The sequence below is a fragment of the Halichoerus grypus genome, chromosome 7 (genome assembly GCF_964656455.1).
Source record: "Halichoerus grypus chromosome 7, mHalGry1.hap1.1, whole genome shotgun sequence".
NCBI classification, from domain to species: Eukaryota; Metazoa; Chordata; class Mammalia; order Carnivora; family Phocidae; genus Halichoerus; species Halichoerus grypus.
In genome coordinates this window covers 5,570,704-5,596,817 of record NC_135718.1, presented here as the reverse complement: position 1 = coordinate 5,596,817, position 26,114 = coordinate 5,570,704, and the positions used below count along the sequence as shown (strand labels likewise).

At 47.6% G+C, this 26,114-nt stretch overlaps 1 protein-coding gene across 6 annotated transcripts in view; it reads left to right on the top strand.

Moving 5' to 3' along the window:
- DOCK1 (dedicator of cytokinesis 1) overlaps nt 1–26,114 on the top strand; it is a 490,705-nt gene that overhangs the window by 75,500 nt on the left and 389,091 nt on the right. For 4 of the 6 annotated variants that reach the window (XM_078076967.1, XM_078076969.1, XM_078076971.1 and 1 more), the window contains exons 5-13: nt 657–753; nt 3,278–3,426; nt 6,857–6,992; nt 8,081–8,238; nt 9,818–9,899; nt 10,295–10,430; nt 15,288–15,360; nt 18,444–18,586; nt 24,531–24,656. In XM_078076967.1, coding sequence (XP_077933093.1) covers nt 657–753; nt 3,278–3,426; nt 6,857–6,992; nt 8,081–8,238; nt 9,818–9,899; nt 10,295–10,430; nt 15,288–15,360; nt 18,444–18,586; nt 24,531–24,656 — 1,100 coding nt within the window. The remainder of the gene's footprint in view (nt 1–656; nt 754–3,277; nt 3,427–6,856; nt 6,993–8,080; nt 8,239–9,817; nt 9,900–10,294; nt 10,431–15,287; nt 15,361–18,443; nt 18,587–24,530; nt 24,657–26,114) is intronic. The other 2 variants (XM_078076968.1, XM_078076970.1) reach the window with 1 other exon arrangement.

Sequence of the window (26,114 nt, the reverse complement as noted above, 5' to 3'; positions counted from 1 at the left end):
GTGTTCCCTCTCTCGCTGTGTCTCTCTCTGTCAAATAAATAAATAAAATCTTTAAAAAAGAAAAAAAAATTTAGAACAAGTCAGGGGTTAACCTCTTTTGGGGTGCAGGGAAAAGGGAAAGGATAATCTGAGTGTTGGGATATCAGAGTACCTCCGGACATTTGAGAGAGCTATTGCCTCATTCGTATTTCTCCAAGGAGAACTGCTTTATGTATTATCATATAATGAGTTTTATGCATGATGGAAATGTAAAAATCATCTTAACCGAAACCTGCATTTTAATGCCACACATATTGGTTATGATTGATGGCATCTATAAAATAGGTGGGTACACATATTATGAATGTACTCTCAGACCTTGGCGTTCTGAAGCCTTCTAATGGGATATCGTTTGCCTCCTTCCTCTTACCGTGACGTACGAGGTAGACGCCCTTACACGTAGGGCAATGTGTGAACGCCCTCGTGCTCTGTACAAATATTACCTGTCGTTCTTAGAGGTGTGCGTGTTCCTATCTGTGGACACAGCCTTATTTGTGTATTTTCTCTCCGTTTGCTTAAATATTTAATTCTGTGGACTAGATTTGGAATTTACAAGGTACAACTTGCAGACTTTAACGAACCCATGAACATAGCCATCCTTTCCTCTTCTCCCTTAGGCAACATGAAACGGTCATCCCGGGCGACCTCCCGCTCATACAGGAAGTCACCACGACACTCCGGGAGTGGTCCACCATCTGGAGGCAGCTCTACGTGGTGAGAAAATGGGATGTTGAATCTAAGCTTAAATACAGAGAATGGTCTTTTTGGACCTTGCTGTACCAATGGTTTTTTTTTTTTTCCTTTCCCTGGGAACCTCAAAAGCAGAACTTCTGGACTGAGTCATGCTCAGGGCAAAGAAAGCCACATGTCCCATTATTCTGGCCACGCTGGGGGGCCGTTTGTCCTCTTGGACTGCTTTGTGTTGGGGTGTGGCCATGCTCACTGTGACAAAACACTGATAAAGGGGTTCCCCCTCCTTGTGCAGTACGGGAGATGGGCTGCTTGAGTGCTTTGGAAGACAGGATTAAGCAGGCTGCATTGATGTAACCCCAATGTTTATATTTTGATCATGAAAACTCAGATTTGCTTTTAAGCTGTAATGGATGCTTATTTATGGATGCAGTAGAGAGCAATCGCTGTTTATTTTTTTTGCCATCGTCTCTCTCTTATTGTTTGAGTAAGACTTACATAGTCTTCTAGACCTAAGTGTGCCTGTTACACAGGTGGGGAAGTCATTTACATTCCAGCTCCATGTACAACTGTCCAGTTCTCCCAATCACGGAAGAAGCCTTATTAATGCAGGGAGGTTGAGACTCTGACATCTTCCATTTCCTATTCCCTTGGGGCATTTCTTTGCACATGAATTCATATTTGCAGAAGATTACCTTTTGTTAAGCCTGTATTTCTATTCAGAGTGTTGATTTCTCATATGCTAATGTTGTCAGCACAAAGCAAGGGCTCTGGAGAGAAGTCAGATTTCTTGGGAACACAGAAAACTTGCAAAAGTCCCACAGCTGCTCCCTGGGCAGGCTTGTTGTTTTTGATTATACAGTGGTTTCTTGTAAATGCACAGTAATAAGCAGTTGCAGTAATTGGTCATCAAATGTTCTCAAAAACCGAAAAGCGTAAAGTTAGCCATGAATGTTTTGTGTAAATCTGAGCAATTTTGTAGTCGGTCTTTCATGTTCAACTTAGCAATTTTTAAACAAAAATATGGCAGCAAAACAAACAGGGCTGATGCTGACTGATCCGTTAGTGGGCATGGCTCTAGCCTTCCGGCCCGGGATAGGCATGCCCAGCCATCACCTTGGTTTCCTTTTTAGAAATGCAGGTTTGCCTCTTGTGGACTTATATTGTTGGATTTGTACAAAGCTAGAAAAAAATTCCTTACAGTATTCTTCTATGAATTGGTTTTTTTGCTGTGCTCTCTGGTTGTAGACAAGTTAATAGAATATTACGAAGTTTAGATATTTGATAAGGCTTTAGAAAAATGAATTAGTAAGAGGAAACAAACCTAGTTGTGGAATAAACCATTACTTTTGACCATTTAGTTGTTTTTTAAGAAATTAACATTAGGATGATGCTATAAAGAGGAGCTTGGGTACCGGATAGTCTGCTGGGGTGTTCTCTGACAGGTTGGTGGTGGGGATCTTAGAAATTGCTAGAAAGAAGGTCACGTACTAGAAATAGTGGGATGAGAGGGTCAGATATGTAGAGCAGAAGTTATTTTAAAAAGTAACAATGGCCATGTTTTAATATATATATAGGGACCATGTTTAGAATTTTATCAAATTAAGTGTCTCCTAGATGTCTTTTCATGGAAGGAACCAGTGCCGCCTTTTAGGAGTCAGGGGGCAATCCCTAATTTCCTTGATGAATTGTACTCTTGGCTGTTGCAAAACTGTTGCCTTTTTTTTTTTGTACCATCAACCCCTTCAAAATATGTAGAAAGTGATAAAAATGTGAATTTGTGTTTTCCTTTTGATGTAAATGCACCGAGAGCTTGCAGATTCAGATCTCACTCCTGGCAGAACCACTCTGTATGCGCTGAATGAAGCACAGTGCGTGGGGTTCCCTGCACCTTGGCTGCCAACACGCCCTGGAGGTCAGTTGCCTGGTGTGCTGAGAATGGCACAGGGCACAGTGTTCAAAGTATTGAAGACTCCATGGCAAGGTCTTTTTTTTTTTTTTTAAGATTTTTATTTATTTATTTGACAGAGAGAGCGCAAGTAGGCAGAGAGGCAGGCAGAAGGAGAAGGAGAAGCAGACTCCCCACTGAGCAGAGAGAGCCCGACGTGGGGCTCGATCCCAGGACCCTGAGATCATGACCTGAGCCAGAGGCAGACGCTTAACCCACTGAGCCACCCAGGTGTCCCTCCATGGCAAGATCTTTAGACTCACACTTACTCTGTGGGAGTTTCAGGGTAGCCCATCTATGGGCCACGTACTAGAAGTTCATATGGCTCCACATCCATATCCTGCTCTGGTTAACCTCTCCATTTAGGGACACGTATTCTGGAACGGTGGATGGAATATTGAGGATTTTGCATTACTTCTTATCCTTTTGATCTTTTAGTGCCTGATAGGAAACAGGCTCCATATCGTGTTCCTGTTCATGCTTTTGACATTGATTGAATCCCATCATATAAAGCATATACTACATGTGTATTTGAAAAACAATCCACAGTGTTTTTTCCTACCAAAAGCTTTACACATGGCTTTTCTCCCCTCTATATAGCAAGACAATAGGGAGATGTTTCGAAGTGTGCGGCACATGATCTACGACCTTATTGAATGGCGGTCACAGATTCTTTCTGGAACTCTGCCACAGGATGAGCTCAAAGAACTGAAGAAGAAGGTCACTGCCAAAATTGATTATGGCAACAGGTTTGTTTATTTGAAAGATGATTTCATGCTTAAATTATCCAATATAATAACATTACCATAAGCCTTGAGGAGGTTGAAATCGTATTTTATCATAAAACAATTTCTAACATCAAAATAAGGGTATAGTTTTCATTTTTAAAAGGATAGGTTATTTTCTATTGGATTCTAAAAATCAGGAGTTTTCACAGTCATTGTCGAAACCTGTTCTTGTGTCCGAGAAGCTGGGGCCAGGGTGACCTGTCATTTTCACTCTTCCATAGATGACACTGCCGTGATTTCCCCTGACAAGGGACTTTTAGTTATTTTCTGCTCACAGTACTTGACTTCGAGTCCAGACATGGGCGTACTTTGTACAATAACAAGCAGCAGGTTGCCTTGGTGGAATCCTAAGTTCTAAGAGTTGGAAGGGACATCAAAGGTCACCTTGAAACTTATCACCAGAAATCTGAATCTCAGATAAACAACAAATAATTTTGCTTTGTGTAAGGACGTCTTTTGCAAAAGTTCCCATCTACAGCAGGCCTCCACTCAGCTCTGCTTGCATTGTCTTCAGCAGTGGTGCGCCCCCTTCCCCACGGCGCTGTGCGTTCCACCGTTCGCAGGGCGTCCGGATGCTGAGCAGGAGTGAGCTGCTTCATTCTGATTCTGCCAAGTCTGTGACCGGAGTGAGGCCACGCCCTTTCCCACGGGATAACTGTTTGGTTGTTCCTGTAAAGTCAGAGCTGCAAGAAGCCTTTAAAAATTATCTGGTCACATGATTCTCAGATGCTGGTCTGTATCAGAATCACTTAGAGAGCTTTCAAAACATAGAATTATGGGGCCCACTCCTGAAGATTCTGATTTCTAAGATGTGCAATGCTGGCTGGAAATCGCAGTTTTTAAAAATAGGGTTGGACCATGCTGGATAGCAGATTGGGGAACTTCTGGGAGAATCGGAACCTCTCATTTTACGCGTTAGGACAGTATGCTCAGAGAATGGGAGAGGTTTGTCCCCAGCTGTTCAGCTGAAAGGTGCCCTGGGTAAACTAAAGAATCTTTCTGTAATATCAGAATTATAACATAATTTTTTTTCTAGTACTTCCTCCTTTCAAGTGTGAAAAGTTTCTAAAAACAACATTATTAGTTACATGTAGTATTTGGATTAAAAAGGCTACAGGAGAAGGTGTCTCTCTCCCCCCACCAAAAAGGCAGAGACTTCTGTGTGTAGGATATTAGATATTGTTGCAGGGAAACCCATTTCATGAGGACCTGCTTAAAAAAAAACAAACCTTTGAAGCTTTGATTCTGTTTTCTATTGGAGTATTGTATTTTAAACTTTCATTCAGAAACCACCTGCTTAATTTGGCTGTGGGAAGCGACCAAAGTACATTACGTCATGGAACAATCTAGTTAAGAAAGGAAGTGTTTCAAAACATTATTTACTACTTTCATCGGAAATACAGTCCTTAATAAGACAGTCTTTGGCCCTCTTGCTGTGCTAAGATCCACCTTCATAGTGGAAGCTCACTGTGGGTTCAGAGCCTTATGAGCACTGTTGTTGAGAAAATGCAGAATAGTTGGCATGAAGAAGACCCCTGACAGGTCACTTCCTGTACCATTTTCCATGTGACATTCTGGAAAGAGCCTCGACTCTGCCATGAGAGGGCTCTGGCTCAGAATCCAGGCTCTAGGTTCTTCTAGATGTTTCTCTGAGCTTAGGTTTCTTCTTTTGCGAAATGGGTCTGACCACCTGTCCTGGAAGGAGTGAGGGGAGGTGCACCTGGCAGGATGTATGCAGCAGGCTGGTACATATAGCCTGGGCCTCGGCTCCTCAGGGAGCCTGATGTGGTGTGGCATCCAGGACCTCTGGCCCCTCCTCCTAAAGCTGGGTACTTTGTAGATCAACTTACACCAGCACTGGCTCTGCCCATGCAAGAAAGGATTCTCTCCCTACCTCATTAGCATTGACTCCACCCACACCAGCATTGACCCCGCCTATACCAGCACTGACTCCTTCCAGGGACAGGTTCAGGGTTTGGATGAGCAGTAATATTTGGAAGAGGGTCTTTACCTCATTAGTGAAACGTGTTACAGAGACAATTGATGAGAGCCCGAAAGCCTTTTTTTTTTTTTTTTTTAAATATCTTTCTGTCCTCTTGAGGTACCCCACAATCATTGCAACTACTGAGGCTGTTTTCATGCAGAGCGAAAAGCCTGTATTTGTTTGAAAAGCCTGTATTTGTTTGAAAGCCTCATGTTGCTGACAGGTCCAGTTGGTTCTGCTTCACCATCAGTGGATTTGCTCAATAGATGTTCAGAGGGAAAAGCAAGGTCTTTGTGACCGCCTTCCAAATGGTGCAGTGGCCCAGCATATCTATCAGAATGGTCCTGCTTGACACGGTATCAGACTCCTATCCAGTGTTAAGGTGTGTGACCTTCAGAGAAGAGAAATCAGAGATGAGTTTGTCTGGTTGGAGTCTTTATTACCAAATCAACTTTCCTCTTAAAACTGTAACTGTTAAAGGCATTATTTAATTGAAATTTATCTTTCTTTCAGCAGACTCTTTACACTGCCGTATGGTTAAAAAAACCCCCAAAATTTCTTGCTTCTGTAGACTTGTTAATCGCAGGAAGAAAATCCCAAAGGCAAAGTATAAGGCATCTGTGGTTAAGATCCTCGTATCTTATTAAAAAGAAAACCATAACACATCACATAGCACAGCTCCTGGTTTCTTTCTTTACGTAATGGTCTTTGTTTATTCTTTAAATAAAGATTGTGCTAAAAATCACCTTACAATTTTGTTGGATTTGGGGGAAACAGAGAGAATGTTACCAAAAAGACATTTCCAGATATAGATGGACAGATGTATTAGACAGCTGCTGCTTGTGTTTCAAGGTGGTTACTTCATCTAGCCATCTGGCCAGAAAGTTGCTCAATGTTATTGTGGATAACTTCCACATGTTTGTTGTCGAAACACAATAGAATGTCTTTATCGAAGATCTTCTGATGGGCTGATTGGGGATTAGAACTGACTGTAGGTAGAAGGAAAGCTGTGTGATATAAAACTTACTGGAATAGAATGGTGGGTATGCCTCTGCTCCGGCTCTTCCACCCTCTGCTGCCCAGCTCGGTGATGATGTCACAGCTACCAGCTTTAGTATGTGGGCACGTGGGTTTGTATGTCATTGCATATATGTGTGTGTGTGTGTGTGTGTGTGTGTGTGTATGTATGTATGTATATATACTCTCTCTCTGTACATGCTATATATATGTATGTGTGTGTGTGTGTGTGTGTGTGTGTGTGTGTGTATATACACACACACCCCTCCCCCAAACATATATAGTAGGTGTGTGCTTTCAACTCTCCATGCTGTTCACATCGTAGTTAGAAACACACACTTCAAAGGCCGTGGTGTGTGTCCATGAGGTTCTGAATTTTTGTTGTTGTAGAATTCTTGATCTGGACTTGGTGGTGAGAGATGAAGACGGGAACATTTTGGATCCAGAACTAACTAGCACCATTAGTCTCTTTAGAGCTCATGAAATAGCTTCTAAACAAGTGGAGGAGAGATTGCAAGAAGAGAAGGTAAGGTCTGCTCTCCGTACTGTGCCATTTACCTTTGGAGTATCTTTTCTCAATAACTGCTTTCAACACTAGTAAAACACCAGTGGAACCCAGAATTTGCACTCGAAAACCCCCAAAAAGCACAGCTAAACTGTATATTTCATACAGTGAAGAATGGAAAGGAGCCCGGTGTCATGATGTTGAGGACTTTTGGAAAGGAGCTCATCCTGTGTGGGGGGAGGGTCACCCAGCACTTGCTTCATCGTAGGATGCAGGGTCTTAATGACATTGACTTTGTGTTCTCATGTCATGGGAAACAGTACTTGATTCTGCATTTCCTCTTTGATAGGAGCCCAGGGAGGGACATATTCTAAGCTCGATGAGGGTAGGGAACACACGTCTTATTGGTCTTTTTCATCTTCCCTGGTCTTATTTTATTTTATTTTATTATTTTATTTTATTTTATTTGACAGAGAGAGACACAGCGAGAGCGGAAATACAAGCAGGGGGAGTGGGAGAGGGAGAAGCAGGCTTCCCGCTGAGCAGGGAGCCCGATGCGGGGCTCGATCCCAGGACCCTGGGATCATGACCTGAGCCGAAGGCAGACGCTTAACGACTGAGCCCCCCAGGCGCCCCATTTTCCCTGGTCTTTAATGGGAACTTATATATAGCAGATATTCAGAAATCAATCGATTGAGTCAGCCATTCATTCAGCAAGTCTTTATTGGGCACCTGCTGTGTACCACCTACTGAGGACGTAAGGATGAGTAAGACAGAAATGTCCTTGGAGGATTTAGCCTAATGCAGAAACAAAAATTAAGCAAGTATGCATGTAAACACCATTGTGATTGACTGCGTAGACACTCGAGTATCTGAAGACAGGACTCAGGGCAAACTCTTAAGGGATTGTGACCTCTGCAAAGGGCATAATTACTTTCAGTTGGGTGCGTGCATGTGTTGAGAACTTGATGTGGGACAAGGACGTGACTTGAGGCTTTGCTGTGTTATGCCAACTGGTTGCACATAGTTTCCTCTTCTGTCAAGAAGAAAGAAAGCGAGGGTTTTGGTAAGTATCGCTAATGTCCACTTTTTTTTTTCTACTTACATAGTCCCAAAAGCAGAACATAGATATTAACAGACAAGCGAAGTTTGCTGCCACCCCTTCTCTGGCCTTGTTTGTCAACCTCAAAAATGTGGTTTGTAAAATCGGAGAAGATGCCGAAGTGCTCATGTCTCTTTATGACCCCGTGGAGTCCAAATTCATCAGGTCAGTGGCGCTGCCCTGCTGCCTCCTCCCTTTCCTCTCCGGTTAGTGTTAGGAGAACGGCCTGGCACCGCCTCAGTTCTTGCTCTCACTCAGAGCACTGGGGTGATGGGCTGAACCCAGGGCTGTTTGGGGATCTGGGCCAGCGTCTGCTTTCTTCCTTGCACGCACGTGGGTATTTGACTGTAGAGTTTTGGTCTTGTAATGTTTCAGGGACCTGGCGACTAAAGATTGAACTGATTGTTTCCTGTGTTGTCTTCATAGGGTTTTATGTTTCCAGACCCCCCCAGATAGTATCACTCTTGTCTTAATCTTGCTTTGTCAAACTTTTGTTTTTTGTCAGTGTCGTTTTTGGTCCTTTGGCCTGTTGTTGTTTCTGCAGCACGACTGGCTGGAAGGTAGTGTCCAGACCAGTGCTACATAAAGACTCTCACTTAATATTTGTTGAACAAAATGTTACAAATCTCGTCTCTGCCATTCCTGTCATTTGTAATGTGGTCTCTTTCCTAGTTCTTGCTTTTGTCTCAGTATAAGTTTCTCTTTGTCCAGATGGAAAAATTATGGTTTAAATTATGTGTGAAGTGTGTATGGGTGTGTGTATGCGTTTAAAAGTGAAATATCTTCGTTTGTATTCAAGTTTTTTTTTTTTAAGAGAGAGAGCACATGTGCATTCGGGGGGGGAGGTGGTAGGGCAGAGAGAGAGAGAATCTTAGCAGACTCCATCCTCAGCGTGTAGCCTGATGCGAGGCTCGATCTCATGACCTTGAGATCTTGACCTAAGCCAAAATCAGGAGTCAGATGCTTAACCAACTGAGCCACCCAGGTGCCCCTGTATTATTCAAAAATTTAAAAGTTAGTATGTGACAGAAAACAGAACAAATGGATGAATTTCATCCTCATTTCTTTTTTTTCTATTTTTTTTTAAAAGATTTTATTATTTATTTGACAGGGAGAGACACAGTGGGAGAGGGAACACAAGCGGGGAGCGGGAGGAGGAGAAGCAGGCTTCCTTCGGAGCAGGGAGCCCAGTGCGGGGCTCGATCCCAGGACCCTGGGATCATGACCTGAGCCGAAGGCAGATGCTTAATGACTGAGCCACCCAGGCGCCCCTCATCATTTCTCATATGGACTTCATTTCTTCCTCTTAGGATTCAATTTGTGTATTTGGCGTATTTGGTTGTTATAGGCTATGAAATAGACGTGCGGTATTTCTTTTATACTATAAATGAATGAATGGTGAATTTTAGATTATAGGCAGTCTAAATACACCAGTAATGCTTTTAAAATAATAAACTTTGAAATGACATTTGCAAATAGTTCCACTACAATTGTAACCCTAGACATCCCAAGTGACAACCTCTCAAGGGTTTTGTACTGGCCGTTCTCAACTGTTAACCTTGCGTGGGAGATGACTTACATGTTAATGGAAGAGCAGCTCTGTGGCATGGCTGACATTTCTGAGCTCGTGTAGTTGCCTGCATCGTGGACCTCAGTGGTGGTAGTAATAAATCAATGTGGGTGTCTGTTTAGTGCCGTGCTGTATTTGGAAAATGAATTTGTTCTTATTTCTTTTGTTTTCAAGTGAAAACTACCTGGTTCGCTGGTCGAGTTCAGGATTGCCTAAAGATATAGACAGATTACATAATTTGCGAGCTGTCTTTACTGTAAGTACACCCAAAGATGTTCCTTTGCATCATTCACCATCCTAATGATTATGTTTAATGACCTCCCTCTGACTTTCCTACCCGCTGGAATATGGATCCCTGGGATGCCTGTAATCCATGGGAATTAGTAATAACAAAACACCTTCCCAGAACTGTTCTGGGTCTCTAGCTTCCCTTCGAATCCCCATGACAGAGATTTACCCCAGAGCTCTCTTATAGCTTAACATTAATTGACTATTGTTATTAAGTTCCTTTTTGTTATGTGAATAACTTATTAAAATGCTAAAAACTGGTCGGAGAAGAGAGTCTCATTCCTTCTTTTTACTGTCTTTTTCAATTGAACCTGCACTGAGTAATGGTTCTCCAAAATAATTTATGGAAATTAATATTTCTAGGACCTCGGAAGCAAAGACCTGAAACGGGACAAAATCAGTTTTGTTTGTCAAATCGTTCGAGTGGGTCGCATGGAGCTGAGGGACAACAACACCAGAAAACTGACCTCGGGCTTGCGGAGGCCTTTCGGAGTGGCCGGTAATGCATTTCTCTCCTTTTCCTGAGAGTTTCAAGATCATCACATTCACTCTATAGGAGCTGCTGCTGGATATTGGACAGTGGGCTGCTTTGATTTATAAGCTCTTCTGTTAGAAAAAAAAATCTCTTCATTCTTTTCTGTGTGGTTTCTGTGGACGCGCAGCCCAGGATGCTTCAGTCTGCAAGTTTCAGATATAAATCATATATTTGGTTTTCAAGCAGATCACATCTCCTGAGGGAGACCCTGACCCACATTCTCAGCCTGGAGGAAAGCCAGTCACTGGAAGTTTTTAGGGTTTCTGGACTTGGTGATTGATTGATTTAGGAGTAAATTTGCACTGAATAGTCAAAGTGATGAAGAGGTAGAAGGAGAACGGACCGTGAGGAGGACATGGTTATCATGAAATAGGTGCCATCTGTACTCCATATTTGTGTTCTGTTATTTTGGTAACAGCTCAAGAAAAGGGAGAGATTAGTCACATCTGCTCAGGGAAAGTGAAGGTGTCCCCAGTCTGCTGAAGAAAGGTGAAGGTGTCCCCAGTCTGCTGGGGGAAGGTGAAGGTGTCCCCAGTCTGCTGGAGAAAGGTGAAGGTGACCCCAGTCTGCTGGAGAAAGGTGAAGGTGTCCCCAGTCTGCTGGGGGAAGGTGAAGGTGTTCCCCCCCAGTCTGCTGGGGGAAGGTGACAGTGTCCCCCAGTCTGTTGGGGGAAGGTGAAGGTGTCCCCCCAGTCTGCTGGGGGAAGGTGAGAGTGTCCCCCAGGTCTGCTGAGGGAAGGTGAGAGTGTCCCCCAGTCTTCTGGGGGAAGGTGAAGGTGTCCCCCCAGTCTGCTGGGGGAAGGTGAAGGTGTTCCCCCCCAGTCTGCTGGGGGAAGGTGAGAGTGTCCCCCAGTCTGTTGGGGCGAGGTGAAGGTGTCCCCCCAGTCTGCTGGGGGAAGGTGAGAGTGTCCCCCAGGTCTGCTGAGGGAAGGTGAGAGTGTCCCCCAGTCTTCTGGGGGAAGGTGAAGGTGTCCCCCCAGTCTGCTGGGGGAAGGTGAAGGTGTTCCCCCCCAGTCTGCTGGGGGAAGGTGAGAGTGTCCCCCAGTCTGTTGGGGGAAGGTGAAGGTGTCCCCCCAGTCTGCTGGGGGAAGGCGAGAGTGTCCCCCAGGTCTGCTGAGGGAAGGTGAGCGTGTCCCCCAGTCTTCTGGGGGAAGGTGAAGGTGTCCCCAGTCTGCTGGGGGAAGGTGAAGGTGTCCCCCCAGTCTGCTGGGGGAAGGTGAGAGTGTCCCCCAGGTCTGCTGAGGGAAGGTGAGAGTGTCCCTCAGTCTTCTGGGGGAAGGTGAAGGTGTTCCCCCCCAGTCTGCTGGGGGAAGGTGAGAGTGTCCCCCAGGTCTGCTGAGGGAAGGTGAGAGTGTCCCCCAGTCTTCTGGGGGAAGGTGAAGGTGTCCCCCCAGTCTGCTGGGGGAAGGTGAAGGTGTTCCCCCCCAGTCTGCTGGGGGAAGGTGAGAGTGTCCCCCAGTCTGTTGGGGGAAGGTGAAGGTGTCCCCCCAGTCTGCTGGGGGAAGGCGAGAGTGTCCCCCAGGTCTGCTGAGGGAAGGTGAGCGTGTCCCCCAGTCTTCTGGGGGAAGGTGAAGGTGTCCCCAGTCTGCTGGGGGAAGGTGAAGGTGTCCCCCCAGTCTGCTGGGGGAAGGTGAGAGTGTCCCCCAGGTCTGCTGAGGGAAGGTGAGAGTGTCCCTCAGTCTTCTGGGGGAAGGTGAAGGTGTTCCCCCCCAGTCTGCTGGGGGAAGGTGAGAGTGTCCCCCAGGTCTGCTGAGGGAAGGTGAGAGTGTCCCCCAGTCTTCTGGGGGAAGGTGAAGGTGTCCCCAGTCTGCTGGGGGAAGGTGAAGGTGTCCCCCCAGTCTGCTGGGGGAAGGTGAGAGTGTCCCCCAGGTCTGCTGAGGGAAGGTGAGAGTGTCCCCCAGTCTTCTGGGGGAAGGTGAAGGTGTTTCCCCCCAGTCTGCTGGGGGAAGGTGAGAGTGTTCCCCAGGTCTGCTGAGGGAAGGTGAGAGTGTTCCCCAGTCTGCTGGGGGAAGGTGAAGGTATCCCCCCCAATCAGCTGGGGGAAGGTGAGAGTGTCCCCCAGGTCTGCTGGGGGAAGGTGAGGTGTCCCCCAGGTCTGCTGAGGGAAGGTGAGAGTGTCCCCCAGTCTTCTGGGGGAAGGTGAAGGTGTTCCCCCCCAGTCTGCTGGGGGAAGGTGAGAGTGTCCCCCAGGTCTGCTGAGGGAAGGTGAGAGTGTTCCCCAGTCTTCTGGGGGAAGGTGAAGGTATCCCCCCAGTCAGCTGGGGGAAGGTGAGAGTGTCCCCCAGGTCTGCTGGGGGAAGGTGAGGTGTCCCCAGTCTGCTGGGGGAAGGTGAAGGAAGCTATATGTTTTTGGTGCAGAAGGTAAATATTTTAATACAGTGATTTCTGACTCTAACTGTACACGAGAAGGGTTTAGGGAACTATTAAAAAATATATTCTTGCCCAGGTCCCACAGCCTACCAGTTAAATTAGAATTGCTGCTTTCACCAACATCACCTGTGAGCCACTGTGGGCCATGCGGCGCCTGGCGGGATGCTGCCGTCAGACTGCCTTTCCTCCTTGTGTTACACGTGGCGTTGGCGTGCCCAGTGGGGCCATCCTGAAGTAGTGCGAGCCTCTACTGTACTCAGGACGGCCTCCCATCTGCTGTTCTCTTTCTGGTTCGGAAAGGACACTTTTTGGTAATCAGCTTCTGCCCATTGTGGAATAGGAACTTAATTTGGAGGTTTTATCCAGAATAACTTCTACCTGTTTGTGTCGACAGAGCGCAGATGAACAGTGTGTTCGTGGACCTTTAAGCCTACGGTTCTCAGCCTTCTGTGGAAAATATTATGTCACATTTCTCTTCTAATATAGTGTAACAGCGGGGATATAAAAATTATGAAAAAAACAAAAAGCGTGATTAAAACATACGTCATTCATGATTCCATGTAGCCGGGCTTGTGCCAGAGTCCCAAGCACAGCAAGAACTTCCTTGGCACAGGTCAGCGTGCTGACGAGCAGCCATGAGGGAGACGCTGCGTGAACGCTGGTCACATTATCGCGGCCTTCACCTCCCAGGCTTGGGAGGGGGCCCTGGGAGGGCTGTCACTTCCAGGACGTAGAGGACGAAGGCTGCCTTCTCCTGACTGGTGCTTGGATGCAAGTTGCAATCCTTGCTCCCTCGCTGCCTTCCTGCGAGACTTGGCTGGGCTCCCGGTGTGTTCCCAAGGCCAGATACCGGGGTTGTACGACCAGGGAGACGCACTGACCTGGCAGGATCAGCCCCACGACTGAGGGGAGAGGTGTGCAGACACACAGGCAGGCGGTCCATTGTGGATTGCGGGCAGCAGGTGGTGCCGAAGCTCAGACTCCTCTTGCCGTGGCCCAGAGCCACGTCTTTCCAAACTGGTGGTAGAAGTGTGGTCTTGGGCATGGGAGCATCTTAATGATAGGTTTCTCTAGTGCCGATCAGTGGCCTCTAAGAAGGCTTAAAGCTGGGAGCATCTTCGAGAGGTGGAGACTGCAGCCCAGGCCATACATTTCAGAACACCCACAACCTGGTGTTCCAATTCATTTGTGCTTCTTTGACCTGCGTCTCTAAGCATACGCATAAGGCTCTTTGCTCTGTGAGGAGCACTGGTTTAGCAGAGTGTGTGGGAGCGTGTTCTCCCTCGGGACACACTCAGGAGGTTCAGGAGGCTCCGTGGACTCCACCGAACCAACCAGGAGGTGGCGTTGCGTCTCTTCTGTTCCTGCAAAGTCGTCCCCCTTTCTGGGGGGGGCAGGTGGTAGAAATGGAAATTGTCTACATTTTCAGTATATGACTGTGGTCACCAAGGAAGGCACCACGAAGGGAGAGGCAGGCATGTTGCTCACCTCTCTTCGGTCAAGGGTGTCGATTGAGCAGAGAGAGAGCTGAGTGTCCAAGGCTGTTCTTCTCGGGGGTCTCTGGCTGTGTGGTCAGAGCTTGAGCGTCGGAGATTTTCTGGCTATCTGACTTTGGGCAAGGTCATTCGATAGTGTCCTTGAGCCTGAATTTCCTCAGTTGTGTGGGAGGTGATTGTGAGGATTCGCTGTCCAGTGCCCCTTGAAAGAGCAGCCGCAGACGCTGGCAGCGACTCCCCCATTGTGATGTCGCTTGGGGGAATGCGAGAACTTTCCGATGCCCCAGAGCAGGGCCAACCAATGTTGTCGGCCTTGGCCACAGGTGGCTGTTATGTAAATGAATGAAATCAAAGGAAAAATGCGGTTCCACCACCACGTTTCCGGTGCTTGTGGTTCTAGAACATCTCACCATCACACGATGTGCTGTTGGGCAGCACAGCTCCAGAGTGTATGGCAAAGGAATGAATGAATGAATGAATGAATGAATTTATCTGTTTACTTATTTATTTAATTTATTTTAAAAATTATTTTAAATTAAAAAAAATTTTTATTTATTGGAGAGAGAGAGTACAAGTGGGGGAGAGGCAGAGGGGGAGGGAGAAGCAGGCTCCCCGCTGAGCAGGGCGCCTGATGTAGGACTCGATCCCAGGACCCCGGGATCATGACCTGAGCCGAAGGCAGACGCTCAACCGACTGAGCCACCCAGGCGCCCTGAGGCAAAGGAATTTACTAAGTGGAACTCTGCCGTTTGAACCCCACCCGCATTTGGGCCAGTGTTTTCAGATAACTCCATTTTTCTTTTGAACGTGGAAATGCTTTAAACTCAGATATAAAAAAAAATGCCACTGTGTGGTTTATGCCATTGTTTGTCAGAAGACAATCTGATGTTCCTCTGTTTGTTTGTTTTCTCTGGTTATAGCATTTAAACAAAACAATGTTCTTTTCTTGTCTCCAGTGATGGACGTAACAGATATAATAAATGGGAAAGTAGATGATGAAGACAAGCAGCATTTCATCCCCTTTCAGCCGTAAGTACGGAGCCATCAGAGAGAGCGCTTAACCAGATAGAATATGGAAAACGTGTGTTTGTAATAATTCTCTTCAAAAATAAGTTTATAAATTCAGCATAAGTAGAGATTGATCCTTTTATAATAATGAAGAATCTGGGTAGTCACTGCCGTAGTGCATGGCATTTTTGTAGCCCCAAGAATCTTGGGTTAAAGTTGCTTTGTGGTCTTGCATGTAGATTTTCCGTGTGATTCAGGGGAGTCACCTTATCACACCGGACATGCAGAAATGCCCTTCTACTTTGAGCATGTGTGTTTCCTTGCATCGTTGATGGCATTCTAGTAGCTATTCACATACTCAAAATACAGTGCTTTCAAATTCATCACGGGAGGAGGTTGCTCCTTTTAAAATAGAAAACCAAACAAAATGATGAATTCTTTTGTAAGGCGAGAAATAATGCTTGAAGCAAATAATCATGCTGCTGATTTTCTGTCTCTGGTTGCTTAGAGTGGACTGGGTCTATGCTCACCATTCTTAGGGCTTATCTAGCTTCTGAAGCTAAGTGTGTGGAGAGGTGTGGGAAGCTTGGAAAACATTTGGAGGAGATTTGTTAAATTGATTCTCTGATTGGAAGGTAGATCCCGTGGAAAAGGTCGAAAGAATCGGTTATTTCCTTGGAGATTAAAGCAAGAGAGTACCTACATAATGGTCTGTGGCCACTTCACCGGGCACTTCTCCATCTCAGACAGCCGTGGAGAGAAAGAAAGAGGGATTAGAGTGGTTTAGGTTAATCAGAAGTGACAGTTTCCTCCTGGGGGTGTGAAATCTTAGAAGAGGAGACCATAAGGCATGTTTGAATGACCTGTCAGAGTGCTCTGCCTTCTGCCTCTTCTCATTTCTGTTTTTACTTAAGTGGTTCCAGGCTTGAAACAAATTTTAGAAATTGTACCTTGGGTTCAGGTGTTGGCTGAGGAGGCTTGGAGACTGGTGATACTCAGCGGGTAGCTGAAGGAGTCTCTCTGGGGGTAAGGTGGGCAAGAGCTATGAGCTTGGCTTCCCTTTTACCACCCATTCTTGCATGAGGGATCCCCATACTCAGCCCCAGGCTTGAGAACCACTTGTTCAGGATGGGATTAGAGTGGTTTTCTTTGCAGGCAGGTGATCTAGTCAGATAGCATCCTAAAACATGGCTCAGTGGAAATTTTTGTAGTCTTCCCAACATGAGAATAACAGAAAACCCTGCATTAACCAGTGCGAAATGGGTATCTCACCACACACAATTGGGGGCACAGGTCTTTTCTAGCTTCCTTCTGTTAGAGTTGCTCTTCTGCCTTCTGTCTAATAGGGTAACCACGAGCTACATGTGGCTATGTAAATTATTGACGGTTAAATAAAATTAAATACTTAGTTCCTCAGTTACACTAGTCCCGTTTAAAGTGTTCAGTCCCACAGGTAGCTGATGGCTACCATATTTGTCACTGCGGATCTAGAACATTCCCGTCATCACAGAACGAACGTCCTGTTGGATGGTGCTGTCTTGGAATCACACCCCGTGAAGATAGTTACAAAGGGAGTTCAGTTCTGCAGAATCTGGAAGTTTCCTCAGTAAACAAAGGAAACATGTCTTTGAACATGGGCAGATATTGAGGTAATAAATAAAATATACCTTTATAAAATGACATTATTAAGTTGCTTCTTTTGCCCATGAGAAATAATGCAGCCCAGTGCTGTTTTGAATGCTGTTTTATATATTAGACCTCAGAGTTTCTTGATGCCCTAATGTACCACTGAGTTGAAATTACCTGTTGCCTGCTAGTATCTTCTGGGAAAAGTCAAGGAAAAAAAAAAACCTATGGGTTATTGTTTGAAAAGTTAGGGGGGTTATTAGTTTTAGATTCCCTAGTCTAAGTTTCACTGGGACATGTTAGAAGCTGGCATATTGCCGCCATCTTTTTCTGTCTTATAGCAAAACACCCATTTTAAAAAATATTACATGTTCAGCTCTTACTGTAATTTGTGATTCCTTGCTCCATTAAAAGAAGACTAATATACAGATTAATATTTCCAGTGTTTGAAACAAAAGAGCAGCATGATTTTAATAGCAAAATAAGCAATGAAACCAGTTCTTTGGGAAATGCCATGCTAATGAAACCGTTTTTTGCTCCATTAAAACTGATTTATTATATCACAGGATAAGTTTTAGGGAAGGAAATACAGAGTACATCTTTTTCTTTCTGTCTTTTTTAACTTGGGTGAAGTAAATTAAAAGAGTCCTCAGCTCTCTTGAGTAATGTGGGCTCACATGAATAACACTTGTCCTTGGTTCTGGAAATGATTTTAAACATTATGTACTTGACGTACATTTTCTTGCTCATTGCATACTGTGCTTTGCTGTGCTACATGGTATTTCTCTTTGCACATGTTGCCTGTTTGTACTTATCTCTTGGTCTTAGTGTAGCTTCTATGAAAAACTCATGGTCCACGGGACCCCCAAATGTTGACGGTTTACATTCATAATTGGGTCATAGTTTCACCTTTCAGACATGGTAGTTATCTTCTCCAAAGACTGTGCCATTCTTCTCACACTTAATTATCTGAGGCCACATTGGGTACACAGTCTGATGGAGTAGAGTGGTCGCCACCCAAGTTCCCCAAGCAATTAGGTTGTAGGGATCTTTTTTTGGTCTTGATTTTACTTTTCCCTTCGCACCACCTGCCCCTTGACCTATATGCCATGGTCAGGAATTATTGAAATTGAAGAAACAGAGGTAAACATTCCTTGCGATTAAATGCTGTCCAACCACAATTATTTTCAGATAAGTGCCCTTTTTTATTATCTGGTAGAGATGGAGTGGAGGCATGTTTATTTCCTGGGGATAGGGTCGACCTCGTTTGCTTTACTTCTCTTGTGTGGTTCAGCATTTTCCTGATCAATGCTCTTCCCTGTCTCTCTTGTCACCTATCCTGTCCTTTGTCGTGCGTTGACTCATGATGACTCTCTCGCATTCGGTGACGATGATCTCTTGTGTTCCCTTGTTACCGTGACCTCTGGGTCTCTGTGCCCCTTTGTCTCCTGTGGTCTTGGTCGTCCCGTGCCCTCCAGGCTCGCGTTGGACGACGCCATTCGACACAAGCCGCTGAACATGTCATCCCGTTTTTCACCCAGGGTGGCGGGGGAGAATGACTTCCTTCAGACTGTTATAAACAAAGTCATTGCTGCCAAAGAAGTCAACCACAAGGGCCAGGGTATGTATTCTATTGTTTTATTGCTACAGATGTTCACCTATTACATGAACTTGGGACAGTGCTGTATGGTTTGCATTTTAGTTTGATGATGATGATGATGATGGTGGTGGTGATGGTGATGATGATGGTGGTGGTGGTGATGTTGGTAATGGGGCTCGTGGTGGTGATGATGTTGGTGATGAGGATGGTGATGATGATGATGACAGTGATGATGAGAATGAGGATGGTGGTGGTGGTGATGATGCTGATGGGGGTGGGGATGGGCATGATGAGAATGAGGATGATGGCGGTGGTGGTGATGCTGCTGATGGGGATGGTGATGCGGGCAGTGTTGGGTCATGATCTACGTGTATAGTGTATGTACTGTGTATGGAGGTTTTCTTGCTGGTCTCCCTTGTAAGCATTGCTGAGAGCCAACCCCCTGGGTGAGCGGAGGAAGGCTGAGTGGGACACAATGAAATGTTTGCAAAGAGCCCAGAGTTCATGAGACTTGGAAGCAAGTTGTTTGTTTGCCTTCCTGAGTCTTCTCCAGCCCTCCCCTCTCCTCCTAGCCATTTTTGAAAGCACCTGAAGGATTTTACAAGAGAATACAGTTACTATCCACCGTCTGTTACTTCATCTTTGCTGCTCAGAGAAACGTGGAGACACCCGACACAGCCCAGCTCCACGTGCGCCCTTGACTCTCCCTTCCCTGCCCGTGTTGCACATTCAGTCTTGGCACATGGTTTCCTGGGGCTCCCCTTCGTCCTGCCCGCCCCCCTCGCCTGAGGCTGTGGCTTCGTTTTGGAGACGGATCTCTCTTCAGTTTTGTAGTGGAAGGGATTTTTCCTCCTGACTCCATGTCTCGCACTCATCGTTTTTAATCCCACGCTGACAGGTTTCCCAGCAGCTGACCTTCTGTTGGCAGAGGCGATGAATCAATCACCCCGGGCTGGGGACAGTTGGCACTTGGGCTGGCCAGGACCGTTGCCAGAAAACAGCTGTTTATGGAGGCCTCGCCTCCGGCTCGAGGGGAAGTCACCTTCAGAACTTCTCCCACCTAAGGCTGCTCTTAGCACCGGTGGGAGAACCCACTCTTCAGTCCTTGGTTAGATGCAGACTTGTCACAAACTCAGTAGAGCTTAAGTGGATAGGCCTCTTTCATTGTCTAGTTACCTTATGTCCCTAGCCTTTTAAGAAACGATTCTCTTGACTCGTTTCCCATTGTTATAAAGGAGAGTATGAATTGAGTTAGAAGAATGTTCTGGAGGAGTGAGAAACCTTTGGCTTTCTTTGGTGTGAACCAGCCAGCCCCCTCCCTGGCAAACAACAAAACAAAAACCCCAGCTGAAGCGTTAATGAACCGTGGCCTCTGTAGACAGAGCAGTTTAAGCTGACCCAGGACCCACCTTCTCATCAATTACCAGCTCTCTGATTTGCACCTTAATTGAAAACCACAGGGAGATCCAATTTGAAGCTGTTTTGATTGGAGCCACCCTCAGACTGGGAGTGCCAGTCCACAGACCCCAGGCTCCCGTTGGATTGAGTTTCTCTTGCAGAGCCGTCAGATTTTGAGAAACTTCTATCACAGAGTCACACAGGGGAAGTGGAGATTGGTGTCAGGCTGCAGGAGGACCCACAGCCTGCCTCTGCCAGGCTCACTGGTGTCGGCGTGCAAATCTGTCACCAGAGCTGATACCGGGGGCCCAATTCCTGGAAGTCCAGGAGGACAGGTGTTTCCAGGTCACAGTGAGAACTAAGAGACAAGAACATTTTTTTTTCAAGGGGACTACAGGTGCCTTCCTGAACTGAAGTGCCCCTGGGCAATGTCGCTGGCTGGTTTTTTTGTCCTTGAAGCTAAAGTGAACGTTTCTCTGGGGCTCACTGGCAAGCCTGCTTCTGTGCATTCCAGGGAGACCCGAGAGAGAGCTGCGAGGCGTGTGGGTTTGCCCCGTGGAGCTCCGTGTTTTCATCGGTGGTGACCCGGGCTGCCCTGATGTCTGTGTGCCTGTTAGGCCGTGGTGAAGGGTGCGGGGTGGCGGGAGGGATGGGGTGGGTGGTGGGAGGGACAGGGAGGCCGGCAGTCTTCACAGAGAACCAGGAAGCTTCCCACGCTCATCTGTTGTGAGCTCCTCTCTGGGCTTTGGCCCATTTTAGGTTGACATCCACATGTTTATTTGTCACAATTGACATTTTTTATGTTTAGCCCAAATTATCCCGAACCCTGGACCCAGAGGTTCTGGATGTTTAATGTGGACAGCGAGGCCTCAGACACCCCCGGACATCTGTTCCTATTGTTTGACATAGAATGTATGCTAATCTCTTTTGTTTTTAGCTCCTCTGGTTAAACAGAAGTCAACCTAAAATGCACTTTTTCTTTGAAAATTGGCCTCATTTTCTCCTTTGAGGAAAGTGTTTTAAACCCAATGTAATCAGGAGAGCTTAATCTCTGTTTAAATTGTGTTATAACAAATTGAATTGTGTCATTAAGTTACTCGTTTATGAACTAAGATCGTTGAGCAAGCTGGTGTTTGTGAGAAAGAAAAGGTGTTTGAAAGGCGGCAGGAGTTTTGAATGGTGTTATTAAACATTTCTCTGCCTCTGACCTCTGTAAATGATCACCTCCCAACGTCCTGCAGGTCCTTGAAAAATGTCTTCCGAGTCACATTCGTTCTGGGGACCTTCATTCCTTTGGCAGGTTTTGGGACCTGAGTGAGATTTGAGAGCCTGTCCGCGGCACCCTGGTGTCCCCAGTAGGGATCTCGTGCGTCCATGTCACCTGCCGTGATAATCTCCCCTTGCATTTCTGTGGGTGTCCCTTTCATGTGGGCTGCCCTCCTGGAGGACACAGCCGTGGGTTAGGTGCCTGGCCCATCAAGGGACCTCTGCCACAGGTCCAGAGCAACACCGACTTGTGGTGCTCTTGTGTGAGTTAGAAAGAGGGGCCCGTCCTGTGGGTGAGTGCGACTCAGGCAGTGCGTGGGCACACGGCGTGGTGAGCGGAGTGGGGGCTGGGTTTAGCTCCCACTTGCCTTTCTTTGCCAGGGCCTTGTTGCAGGGCATGTTCTTTTTTTTTTTTTTTTAAGTTTTTTATTTTATTTATTTCAGAGAGAGACATACAGAGATGGCATGAGAGAGAGAGCACGAGTAGGGAGGAGGGGGAGAAGCAGGCTTCCCACTGACCAGGGAGCCCGACGCAGGGCTTGATCCCAGGACCCTGAGCCGGGGGCAGACGCTGCACTGACAGCCATCCAGGCGCCCCTGCAGTGCACATGCTGAGCAGTGACACACGGGCCCCCGTTTTGGTGTCACCTCCTGCCATCTCTTTAGGGACCTCTTCCTACTGGTTATGCTTCTCTCCTCTCCTTCAAACTCTCCCCCTTATGATTTGGAGTTTTAAATCTTGAGAGGAAACAGAAAGGAAAAAACAGAAAAGGAAAGAAAAGGAAAATACCATGCTAGAAACAGTCTACCTCAGATGACACATCTGTGTTTGTCACTGACTTCCTCTGCTCCCAGTTTCTCAGAGTAGCGTATGCCTCCTCCCTGACCTGCATGTTCTGTTCCTTCTTTGTCCTTCTCCCATCAGCGTTGCCCCCGCTCCCACCCCCGGCTTTACCGGGTGCACCCACTGAGGTCTGCGGTGTCACCCTGTCTGCTCTGTGCCGCAGACACTGCCCTGGTGCCCTGTTCCCTGGGCTGCGTTTTGTACCACTGACCACACTGTGCCACCCCTCTGGGCTTCCCGTGATCTCTGGCCTCTGGCGTCCTGTGTGAGCTTTAATGTTGGGAATTCAGTGCATAGTTCAGGGTCCTCTTCTTTCCTTGCTTGTGCTCTCACCGTTCAGGACGTGGCCAGGGTGCAGGGTTTTCTGGCTCGGAGTGGTATCCAGGCACCTGCTCTTGGTCGTGCCCACAACCGTCCCCATCTCTGTGAGCCTCCCCGCCCCCGCCCAGCTTCTGGTTTGACCTCCACACGGGTCCTTCCACCCGCACCTCCATGCTGTTGCCTGGGTTCCTGTCGTGGCTTCTCTGCTGGGATCCTCACTTGGCTCTGAGCTCCCCTCCCCGCACCTGCTCAGTCCCACACAGCCCCCAGAGTACTATCAAGTGGGACCCTGGTACTTGCTCGTCTTTCCAGCCTCCCCACTCCTTCAGATGGAGCAGTTCCCGCCTTGGGACCCTGCCGCCCTCCCAGCCTCCTCTCATGCCTCTCCGCTGTGGCTCGGGTCATCCAGCACCCGGGTGGGCACAGGTCTGCACGCCCCTTGCTTAGTGTCGACTCATCTTCCAATCTCTTTGGATGTCCCTTCTTGGGAGAGCCTCTGTGACCCCCAGGATTGCAGTCTTGGGGATATACAGTGCCCTGGACTTTTCCTTAGAAAGCTCTTAAGAGTTGCATATTTCACTGAGACCGTGGATTTAGTGTTTGACTCGTGGGACAGAAGCTAAGTCCCTGGTGGGGTTGTAATGACTGTTTGCTCTGTGTCCGCAGTGCCCAGTGTGAGTCGGGCACACAGTAGGTACTTATTAGACACTTTTGAGTAGATCAGAGGGACTGTCTAGATGGCAGGAGGAGAGGGGTTCACCACCTGGCAGAGAAAAAATGTCATCAGTGACTGGGGGCTTTCTCAACCACAAGTAATGTAGGTCTTTGCAGAGGACCGATGTTTTCAGGCCAGCTGATAGCAGACAGGAAGGAAGCTTGAGGAGAAGGGTGTGAGGTTTGGGGTTTCATCAACCAGAGCGGCTCTGGACAAGAGCAGCCTCAGGTGATGCTCCCTGTGTGGGACCGTCGGGTGTCTCCCAGTTCTGCTTGGAATGCATATTGGTGGACAGGTCTACAGTTTTCCCGTTGGCCTTCTACTGAAGGCAGTGTGCTGAGCTAAGCAGCGATGAATGGTCTCTGCTCCCTGGAAACATGCATCCTAGGGCAGGAATGGCTGGGCAGACTAAACACACGCACACTAGTAGTGTTAGTGAGAGCAAATGCCTTTATATTCTGACGGGCACTTGGGGTCCTGCTGGGCTGAGTGACCAGGGAGCAAGCAGGCCAGGCCCCCAGGGTCCCAGGGACGGAGACCCGGGTGTGTCAGCTGACAGTGACAGCCTCCCTTCCCACCTGGGAGCAAGGCCCTGTCTTTGAAAATGGTAGAGAGAGCCATGCAACTGATTTGTCTCCCGCCTTTGATTTTGCTGTATTCCCTCTTATTTTTACTTCCTGTTTGCTTGCTGCACAGGAGTATTTTACACAAAATGCAGTTGTCCGTCTGCTTTGTGGAGGAAGAGGATGGCACACACCCTTAGGTCGCAGCTGCGAGCAGGTTCACCGTGTTCTGTCCACGTCAGTCCTTCCTTCTTGCTCAGAGGGCTTCAGAGTCTTCACCTCCCCTCCTTGCAGGGAAGCGCCAAGCGGTGGGCAGAGCATTTGCTCCCCCTTCGCTGTGACGTCGTGAAACAGAGGGCCCAGGCAGCCTTGGCTCTGCGGGACTGGCTTGCTGGTGGCTTGCAGCCCAGCGCTGTGCTGCGCACCTTCTGGAAAGCACAGGAGACTTCCTGGGTTAGAGAAGCTGTGAATTTACCTCCTGAGCCCTCCTGTGCTGTCCTCCTTCTGGGGAGAATGGAAAGGGAGAGCTTTCTCAGTCACTCCTAGAAAAAGGCTTCTTCCTGATTGATCTTCCGTGCTTATGAGAGGGGTCCTTGGTTCTGGGCAGGTGCCGTGCATTGGCCAGGGCGAGAGGCCCCTCCAGGGTAGGGTGTGTACCCCGCTAGCCAGCTGCAGGTGGTTACCCTGTGCCAGCCACCTTTCCGTGGCCCCTCTTTCTCTTTCTCATACACCCACATTTTCTCCTAAGATGTTAACTTGTGAATTAACAGTTGCGCATTCGTTGAGATGGGTTTCCTGAAATAATCCTTCAAAAATGTATAAGATTAAACATGACTCATGTGTCCATTGTCTTTCTAGGTTTGTGGGTAACCTTGAAATTACTTCCTGGAGATATCCATCAGATTAGAAAAGAATTTCCTCACTTAGTGGACAGGACCACAGCGGTGGCTCGGAAAACGGGGTTTCCGGAGATAATCATGCCTGGTAAGGACTGATTCCTTCTGCGCTCTGAGTGTGGCGTGGATGTGGCCAGTGTCCAGGGAGCTTGTGGAGAGGCCAGAGTGCAGTGTGGGGACGGTGACTCGGACAAGCTCGTGGGAGGTGATGTGGCCACCCCAGGGTGGCTGTGGGTCACTCCTGCAGTCAGGAGCTGTGGCCAGAGTGAGCGCTGACCACCTAGGTCTGGGCTGCAGGGAGGTGGCTTCTCTGGGTTGTAATAACCTGCGGGTGGGAGTGATTTCTGGCAGTACTGTGATAAGGACAAGCAAGGGAATCAGCGTTTCCAGAAACCCAGCCCTGAGAACTTGAGGTGGGTTTCCGCCACCAGCTGGAGTGAACGTCATCGTTACTGTAAGCAAAACCCTTTATTGTCCCATAATCCATTGTTCCCCTTAATCCAGAAGCCTTGCAGTTTGTCTCTGCCCCACCTCATCTGGTGAAAAGGAAGAATGGGAGTTAGACATTCCACTGACCACGGCTGCCGGACTGCGTGTGCGGAGTTGGGTAACACATAAAATGTAATAAAGGGCGGTGGAGCTTGGGGCCCTTTCCGGGGCCCTGTGGGCTTCACTTTAGGTTCTGATCAATGGATCAGTCATGGTGGTTGGTTCACTGTAGGATGAAGGCAGCTCTTTTATGATGTTAACGTAGGTTCACAATGAAGGTCCTGTAACAGCTTTGGAATCATCCAGAATGTGTTCAAAGTTAAGGGGGCACAATTAGGTAACGCCAGCCTTCTGCCCCGGAAGTGGGAGCTCAGGACCTGGAGTCCGGCCTCTGTTTGGAGTTGCACCACAGCTCCTCCCCAGCCTCGCTTAGCTGTGCTCTGCTACTCTGAAGAGGGAGAGTACTGATAATTCCTACCTGTAGGGCGGGTTGGAGTTGGCTGGCTCCAGATGGATGCTGTAGGGGGTAATGTCACAGAAAACACAAGGCCAGCTCAGACGGCCGAACCCTGAGGATATTCATCGGCTCACGCACCTGAGCAACAGAGTCAGCCCGGGCACTGGCTCCGTTTCTCCATAGTAACCACTGCTGGCTTGTCTCCCATGCATATTGACTTCGTCCTCTGGGTAAGGGCCCTGATGGCTCCCATTTTCTTCCCAGCCCTGCGTCCTGAGGAAGGTAGTGTGCTTTTGACCCAGTGTTGCCCAGCAAGGAGCCTGAGCATCATCCAGACTGGCCTGCTCGGGCCCCTGCCCTGCGGTCCCCGGACAGTGATGGCTTGGGGGTGGAGTGTGCCCATTAGCCACCTAGACGTCAGCTCCTCCCAATGGCAAGGGTTGTGTGAGGGAGACGTGGACACCCGACACGTGTTTGGGTAGACATCTGATCAAAACAAGGAAGGAGGGGCAGCAAGTGAATGTTCACACCTGGTGCCTGCTCAGTTCATATTACGTAGTATCGCTCAGGCCCGGTAATGGATTATAAGCTTATTAAACC